The sequence below is a fragment of the Tasmannia lanceolata genome, unplaced genomic scaffold, assembly GCF_043159265.1.
Source record: "Tasmannia lanceolata isolate RefF3 unplaced genomic scaffold, GAP_Taslan_0.1 ptg000020l, whole genome shotgun sequence".
NCBI classification, from domain to species: domain Eukaryota; kingdom Viridiplantae; phylum Streptophyta; class Magnoliopsida; order Canellales; family Winteraceae; genus Tasmannia; species Tasmannia lanceolata.
This window is the reverse complement of record NW_027518697.1, coordinates 27589704-27598935: the sequence shown is the minus strand read 5'-3', so window position 1 is coordinate 27598935 and position 9232 is coordinate 27589704. Positions and strand designations below refer to the sequence as shown.

At 38.9% G+C, this 9232-nt stretch overlaps 1 protein-coding gene across 1 annotated transcript; it reads right to left on the bottom strand.

Moving 5' to 3' along the window:
• Positions 1 to 7136: 7136 nt before the first annotated feature.
• LOC143853934 (uncharacterized) lies at positions 7137 to 7730 on the bottom strand. Its single transcript, XM_077363629.1, has one exon. The coding sequence runs from the start codon at positions 7728 to 7730 to the stop codon at positions 7137 to 7139; it is 594 nt and encodes a 197-aa protein (XP_077219744.1).
• Between the last annotated feature and the right edge of the window lie 1502 nt (positions 7731 to 9232).

Here is a 9232-nt window from a genome sequence, read left to right as displayed (position 1 = left end):
TACCTAACAATTTGGCATTGAGCCAACATCTCAATCATGAACAGGTATATGTGTATTAATCGGCTATATACTCATATCATATTTATTTCTTCAGGGGGAGTTTCAAATATATGCATCACATGCTTATCATGATATGTTTACTTAATTTTTTTAGAATTAAAAAAAAAAACACAAAACAAAAAAGGGGAGTTTTAAAGCTAATCAACATGAATCACGTATTGAATATCTCCTTATTCATGTATGTGCTTAAACTTGATAAATTCTTCTTTTTGTAGATGACAAAAGGGGAGAATTTTTGGAAATTGATTATCTATTCATGTTCCATATGCAGTATCTGCATTCACTTGTTATTTTTCATTTGTGCATATATTTAGGGGGAGTTCATGCATTCACTTGCCTATCATGTCACTCCACACCACCTCATAATCAATTTTGTTTGTCATCATAAAAAATGGGGAGATTGTAAGCCCAAGAGTTTATCCTCCTACCTTGTTTTGATGATTCCAACCTAAATTGATTATGTTTTTGAATACTAATCAATTTGCCTTGAAGTGTTGTGTTAAGATAGGTTAATCATGGAAGGAACCAACACACCACTTGGTCATGCTTGATGATGAACCAAACAAAGGACACAGGAGCTAGAGCACACTTGGAAGAACCACATCGTGAAGGATCAACCAAGGAGAAGCTCAACACCATCATCTCAAGCAAGCACACAAATGGAAGATCTATGAAGACCAAGCCCAAAGAGAAGTGTAGCTACACTTAGACTTGTTGTACATCATTTTTCTTTGGATTTCTAAGTCAAGCCAAGCTTTTTAAAAAATATATTTTCAAAAAGATTAACACTTCCAGTATTAGAACTTAAATGGTTAAGTGAATGTTCGTGAGGTGGACCAACATATTTGGACCCTCATGACATTCTATTTATCTTGTTAAAATTGAGTTCCAAAAGCCCAAAATAAATCAGCACCAAAATCAGAAGAAATCTACTGAATATAGGTTTCTCGGAACTCCGAGAAATGGTCCAGGGAGTATATTTTATACTCTGGACGATTTCTCGGAACTCCGAGAATTTTCTCAGAACTCCGAGAAATGGTCCAGGAAGTATTTTTCTAACTTATGGTCATTTTCTCGGAACTCCGAGAACATCGCGACAGCAAAAAAAATAGCCGTTGGGTTTCAAATGGAAAATTGATTTTTGGGGTGTTTTTGTTACTTCCACCCCAAAACGGTCATAAATTCGTATGGGCTTATAAATACACATTTAAGAGGTTCTCTCACCTCTCTTGAATGATTGGAAAAACTATCTTAAGCATTTGAAAACACTTGCAACCCATTTTGGCTTAAGCTTTTATTTTCTCCTCCAAACTTGCCTTGCACTTGCAATCTTTTGAGTTTGGATTTAGGTTTCAACTTGTTATCTTGAAGAGCATTCAAAGGGACTTCATGGTGCATCAAGCCTTAGAGGAAGGAATAACAATCATCTTCCATTCATTGTAAAGGTGGCTAGGGCATCCTATTCTTAATACCCTAGGGAGAAGCGCTTAGAACTCGACGAAGAAGGAGAGTTGGTGTAAAGGTGGCAAGGGCATCCTCATTTAATACCCTTGGGATTGTAATCGCCTTGGAGCCGGGCATCGTGGAGGTCTCAAATAGTGGAAATCCTTGAGGACGATCTCAAGAAGAGTGGAGTAGGGTTTTACCCGAACCACTATACATCGGTGTGTTTGTTTCTCTTTCTTGCACTTTCATTTTCATGTTTTGGTTGAACTTCTAGTTTTTCATTTTTGATATTATTAAAACTAACCAACAACTAATCATGCAAAGAGAATTTGAATTAGGTTTAATTTGAATTTAAAGCAAGGATAAATTTTTGAGAAAACCAATTCACCCCCTTCTTGGTTCCCTAGACCTATATTTCAACAATTGACTCTTTTGAGGGAGAATGACAGGACTGAAAAGTAACCTGAGGTAGGACCTGAGAGGTCCAGTTAGTCAAAGGTCCCTCGGTCGGGGTGATAAGGTGAGTGGGGTTCAGTACAAGCGGGCTCTTGCTGATCACGGCCACAGTTTGTGACCTCTCACGAAAAAGTGAGCTCAGTGCGTCAGGCTCCATTGCATTTGCCCAGTCTATTTCAGCCTCTGTTTCAGTTCATGTGCCCTGCAGACTCGTCAACTCATCATCAAGCTCTAAGTCCAAGTAAATCTCGAAGCTCGGTAACCACTGTCCGGTCGATTCGTCTTTTCATGTCTCAGCAAAGCCACAGAATGGGATATCAGATCCTTTTTTGCGGAATCTCCCATTCATTGTCAAATTGAGTGGTGTCATTGGTAGGTTTAGACCTCTTCGTCGGCACTCTGACCATTTCAACATATATTTTTTCATCTCTTTGACATCTGCTTTGGTTGGCTTGTACCCAAGCCCAAACAAACCATTAAAGGTGTGAACAAACGGCCATTCGGTTAAACCTTGATGGTTCTTGCCAAGTCCTGCACCTGGGATGTAACCTTGTAGACATTTCATCCTGACTACGTTCGAGTTGGACTGCTTAAGAAAAATATTTCTTCATTCAGTGCTTCTTCCAGAGTTATAGTTGTCACCTCCAGGGAAAATCCAGTCAGACTAGCATCCCTGAAGTTATTGTAAGCCCAATGGTTTCCACCTTGGCATTCCCATCTTATTTTGATGATTCCAATACCCAAGTGATTTATGATCACTAATGTGTTTGATTGTCTAAGTTGTAGATCACATTGGTGCTAAGACAACGTTGCTTGGATTGAGGCCAAGAAGATCTCATTGGATCACATCATGAAGGCCAAAGACATCGAAGTCCAAGACAAATGAAGACTTGAAGAATCCATTGAAGATCAAGTTATATTAGATTGTATTAAGATCCAATCCTAGTCTAGGATTTTGAAAGGCATAATTAAGTAAATAAAGACACACCTTAAATATATAAGTGATTGTCTTTGTAGAGTTCCAATACCTTGGAACCCTCATAGCAATCCCAACTTGGTGTTAAGTTGGAAGCCTAAAAACAAGAAATGAAAATCTGCATGAAATAGGCTTCTCGGAACTCCGAGAATTCTCGAAACTCCGAGAAATGGTCCAGTAGACTTTTTTTCAACTTCTGTGTGTATTCCCGGAACTCCGAGATTTTTTCTCGGAACTCCGAGAACACTATAACAGTCGAAAAAATAGCCGTTGGGAATTTTCACAGGAATTACCACAATGCCACTGAACGGTCATATTTTGGTTTTCCTATATATATGGGCATTCTAAACTTCAAGACCATCAATCCTAACACTCTTAAACTCCATTTGAACATCCAAAGAGTGAATCAAACTTGATTATGCCTCTCATCCTCTAAAGCTTAGGATTTGGATCATAGGCTAAATTTGTACATCTTCTACAATTCTTGTAAACCCTTGTGAGGGATATTTTGCTCTTTCTTTCTTATTCAAAGACCTTGTATCGGGCGAGTGTTCGGAGAAGCGTAGCCCACTCTCCGTGGTGAAGATTGCCACCAAGGTTAAAGGCATTCGGAATTGTAATCGGCATTGATCTTCGCCGAAGTTAAGAAGATCGCATAGTGAAGCCATCAACGGGTTTGGTTGGTGGAGTGGAGTAGGCCTCACGTTTGGAGGACCGAACCACTTTAAATCTCTGGTGCAATCTCTCTTACTCTTGCTCTTTATTTGCATTTGCACTTTAGACTTAACTTGTGTGCTTGAATTTTATTGTTGATCTCTTAATTTCCAAAATTGGGTTTGAGTTTTCAAAAGAGTTAAAACTTGTTAGCAACCTAATTTCTCACTCCTCATAAGTTACCGTACTCGGGACCACCCTTGGAATTTCACTTGGTATCAAAGCAAAGGCTCTAAAAAGATTTTCTTTTCTATAAATCTTTTGAAAATTTTTCTTTAAAAATTTCAAACAAGGGAAAGATCATAAGATCTTTGGCAACTTTCTAATTGTGAAATGGCGGATAGAAATGGAACCGGACTTCCGGAGGGCCATTCCACAACTAGACCTCCCTTCTTTAATGGGTCCAACTATGGACATTGGAAGACAATGATGCGCATCTATCTTCTTTCGATAGATGTGGAACTTTGACACATTGTTGAAAATTGATACATGTTGCCTTCCAAACCATTTGAAGAATGAAATGTCGTAGAAAAAAGGCATGCAAATTTAAATTACAAAGCCATAAATTCTTTGTTTTGCGCCCTATCTACGGAGGAGTTTAATCGAGTTGCTCTTTTTTATTCTGCCAAGGTTATTTGGGATACACTTGCCGTTACCCATGAGGGAACTTCTCAAGTTAAGGATTCCAAAATAAACTTGTTAAAGAGCAAATATGAAATGTTTAGAATGGATCAAAACGAAAACATTTCCGAAATGTATACCCGTTTTTCTAAAATTTCTAATGAACTAGCAAATCTTGGTAAATCTTATCCTACTGATGAGCTTGTGAGAAGTTGCTTAGGTCTCTTCCTCCATATTGGGATCCAAAGGTAACCGCCATACAAGAATCAAAGAATCTCAAGACACTAACCATGGAGGAGCTTGTAGGATCTCTCATCACCCATGAGATGCTCCTCACTAGCCGACAAGAGGAGAAGAAGCCGAAAGAGAAAGAAAAAGAGAGTCGATCTCTAGCTCTAAAAGCCTCCAAAGCAAACTCATCATCCTCTAGCGAGGCGGATAGCGATGAAGAAAAAGCTTTAAGGAAATTTAAAAGCTTATAGAGAAAGAAACATAAAAAGGAGAAAACGAAGAAGAAAGAAGAAAGTGAAGTAGAAGGAGGAATAAGGTGCTATAATTGCAAGAAGACCGGACACAAAAGACCGGATTGTCCACTTCTCAAGTCATCTTCCTCAAAATATAAGGGAAAGAAGGAATGGAAGAAACATAAGGCTCTTGCCGCCGGTTGGGATGCTTTGAGCACCTCGGGCAAATGTTCAAGCGAAGGGGAAGAAAAGAAAGATGATCTTTGCTTCATGGCACTCACCCATGAAGATGAGGTAAACTCTAACCCTTCGTGTTATTCATCTAGTAGTGATAGTGAAAAAATATCATATGATGAATTGTGCTCAACCTTGCACTCTCAAATTTCTAAAAATAAAGTTCAAAAGAAATCCATTTCAAAATTAGAAAATGAACTTAATTTTTTGAAAAATGAATCTTCTTCCAAATCTCAAGCTCAATTTAAAAAATTTAAACTTGAGATTAAAACCCTTAAGGGTTGTTTGGATGAGAAAACTTGCCAAATTGCAAAACTCCAAGATGTGGCAAGCTCTTCCAAATCTTATGAAGATGAATTTAATAATTTTCTAAATCAAATAACCCATCTTCATAATGAAAATGAAAGGTTAAGATTATGTCTCCATGGATTCCTAAATGGTGACAAAATTATTGACATAATTTTAAAGAAGACTAGTCAAAGACCTAAACATGCATATGATAGGACTAGCGTATCTAACCCTCATGTTAGATGCCATTATTGTGGAATAAATGATCATTACCAATTTCAATGTGCATCTAAGATTAGGGATAGTGTTGGAACCAAGAAATCTTGGGTTCCCAAGGCCCCCATATGATTTTCATCATATGTGCTTAGATTAGGGGCTTGCTCCAAAATTGAATATCTTTCTATGGATAATTAAAATATTCCCTCTTATGTTGAATAAAAATTCTAAATAGGGGGAGTTCTAGGTTTGTCTTTTTCCTTGAAAAAAGGGGAGCTTTAAATTGAATATTTCATCCCTTTGTTTCTCTTTTACCCCAATCTTTTTTATTGATGCCAAAGGGGGAGAGAACTCTAGTGTAAGGAAAATATGTATGCTTTTAATTGGAAAATCTCTTGTGCTTGTTATCATAAAAAAGGGGGAGATTGTAAGCCCAATGGTTTCCACCTTGGCATTCCCATCTTATTTTGATGATTCCAATACACAAGTAATTTATGATCACTAATGTGTTTGATTGTCTAAGTTGTAGATCACATTGGTGCTAAGACAACATTGCTTGGATTGAGGCCAAGAAGATCTCATTGGACCACATCATGAAGGCCAAAGACATCGAAGTCCAAGACAAATGAAGACTTGAAGAATCCATTGAAGATCAAGTTATATTAGATTGTATTAAGATCCAATCCTAGTCTAGGATTTTGAAAGGCATAATTAAGTAAATAAACACACACCCTAAATATATAAGTGATTGTCTTTGTGGAGTTCCAATACCTTGTAACCCTCATAGCAATCCCAACTTGGTGTTAAGTTGGAAGCCTAAAAATAAGAAATGAAAATCTGCATGAAATAGGCTTCTCGGAACTCCGAGAGAAATTCTCGGAACTCCGAGAATTCTCGGAACTCCGAGAAATGGTCCAGTAGACTTTTTTCAACTTCTGTGTGTATTCCCGGAACTCCGAGATTTTTTCTCGGAACTCCGAGAACACTATAACGGTCGGAAAAATAGCCGTTGGGAATTTTCTCAGGAATTACCACAATGCCACTGAACGGTCATATTTTGGTTTTCCTATATATATGGGCATTCTAAACTTCAAGACCATCAATCCTAACACTCTTAAACTCCATTTGAACATCCAAAGAGTGAATCAAACTTGATTATGCCTCTCATCCTCTAAAGCTTAGGATTTGGATCATAGGCTAAATTTGTACATCTTCTACAATTCTTGTAAACCCTTGTGAGGGATTTTTTGCTCTTTCTTTCTTATTCAAAGACCTTGTATCGGGCGAGTGTTCGGAGAAGCGTAGCCCACTCTCCGTGGTTTAGATTGCCACCAAGGTTAAAGGCATTCGGAATTGTAATCGGCATTGAACTTCGCCGAAGTTAAGAAGATCGGATAGTGAAGCCATCAACGGGTTTGGTTGGTGGAGTGGAGTAGGCCTCACGTTTGGAGGACCGAACCACTTTAAATCTCGGGTGCAATCTCTCTTACTCTTGCTCTTTATTTGCATTTGCACTTTAGACTTAACTTGTGTGCTTGAATTTTATTATTGATCTCTTAATTTTCAAAATTGGGTTTGAGTTTTCAAAAGAGTTAAAACTTGTTAGCAACCTAATTTCTCACTCCTCATAAGTTGTCGTACTCGGGACCACCCTTGGAATTTCAGTTATCAACAAAGAGTTTCTGAGATATTTGTCCCACTTCTAGGTCAGGGTCCCCTTTAACAGTTATCACCTTGTTTTTTGAGATGAACTTCAATTTCTGATATAACGTGGACGGGACAGCCCCAACCTTATGTAGCCAAGGGCGGCCAATCAACAACAGAAAGGAGGCCTTAATGTCCAAAACTTGAAACTCAATATCGAATTCCTCTCCACCTATTTGCACTTCAGTTACTAAGGTCCCTATTACATCACGCCTAGTCCCATCATAGGCCAAAATACCCTGATCTGAAGGAATGAAGCTCTCGGGTTCGAAACCCAATGTAGTTGCTGTGCTTAGTGGGCATACGTTCAGTGCAGACCCATTATCAACAAGTACTTCGGGTACTTTCTTTTCGTTGCAAATAACAGTTATTCTAAGAGGTTTCATATGGTCTCTCCCTTCTGGTGGCAAATCATCATCTGTAAATGATAAAGTTTTCACTGCCCTGGCCATAGTGACTAGATTGACAAGCTCACCAGGAGTTAAGTTAACAGACACCTCAGCTGCTTTCAGTTCTTTTAGCATAACCTTCCGATGTTTGGAGGATGACATCAAGAGACCCTAAATGGAGATATTGGCTTGGATCTTCTTTAACTGCTTCAAAAGATTGTCATCGTCTTCTTCTATTACAAGTCTGTTCTTCTCTGATTCTCACTGGCCCTTACAACTTCTGCTGGAGTTTCAGCACTCAGCTCAGGAGGTTTAAAGACTCGCTCTCCCCTGGTCATGTGACCCATCTCGTCACACTGATCATCTAACAACAACAGTTCGTCTTCCTCTATTCTTAAAACATAAGAAGTTCCACTGACCTTTTCCTCTTCAAAGTCTTCCATCCTTAAGACATACGAAGCTTTCTTTTCTTTTTCCATGTTATTACTTTGAAGCACATAAGATTGAGATGAAGAGGACTCGGTAAGTTCGGTGTCGCTAAACGATAACACACACGGCTATTTCTTTTTCACATCTTTGAGTTCTTCATCGTTAAACTTCAAAACATATGTTTTATCTGACATGATAGCGCAAATAAGAGTAGAGGGATCAAGGATGGGCTCATCTACAAAGATGGCATTAATAGCAGGAGGAGGAATAGTTCGATGGTTTGGAAGAGGATTCTGAGTAATATTCGGCCCTTCGACAGCGAGTTCTTTCTTATCAATCTATTCTGGACCGCATGCTTCAAGGCTAGACAGTTCTCAGTCAAATGACCTGAATTTCTGTGATATTCACAATATAGATCTAGTCTCCAGTATGAGGGCAATGGATTTGGCACAGGTTTGATATCCGAAAGTTTTATCTTTTTGTCCCTTATCAGCCTTTTCAATATCATGGCTAAAGGGTAAGGGATTGGATAGATTTGTCTAAAAACATTTTCCTTGCTGGCATGGCCTCCTGTCTGAAAGCTGGTTTAACATAGTTGACTGCATGGACCTCCTTAGGTGGGACCATAGGCCTCTTACCCTCTCGAACATCAGTCAAAGTCTTGGCTCTAAGGCTCTTAGCAATAGCATCATCTGTCTGGGTACCGGTTTTTATCAAATGATCGAAACTCGGATGCTATGAAATGAAAATATTGGGAGGATAGGCTCTTGATCACCAACGTAATCTGATCTTCCTCAGAAAGCCTCTAACTCAACTGTGCAGACTTGCGCCTCCAGCGCCTGATGAATGAGGTGAAGGTCTCATGAAGACCTTGCTTCAACGGCTTTAAATCTCTCTTAGTAACCTCTATCCCTTCTTCCATAGAAAATTGTTCAACAAATCGGTTAGAGATCTCTTCCAAAGTCCTAACCTCTTCGGATTTCAGTCTTAAAAACCACCTTTTAGCCACTCATGTAAGAGACATAGGAAACAATTGGGTCATCTGATCCCGGTTCAGACCATGCTGCTGAGAAAGAGTAATAAACCACCTGATGTGGTTTCTCGGGCACCCAGTTCTGTCATACTTATCGTAGTCTAGTGCCTTCAACTTTGGTGGGAATATAGCACTGGGGGATATCAGGAATTTAGAAATATCGAACCTTTTGGGCCCTTGAAATTTCATGCTTTCAATGTCA

What these genes read in the sequence shown, in the direction of transcription:
- LOC143853934 (XM_077363629.1), bottom strand. Translation starts at nt 7,730, where the DNA reads ATGTCATCCTCCAAACATCGGAAGGTTATGCTAAAAGAACTGAAAGCA.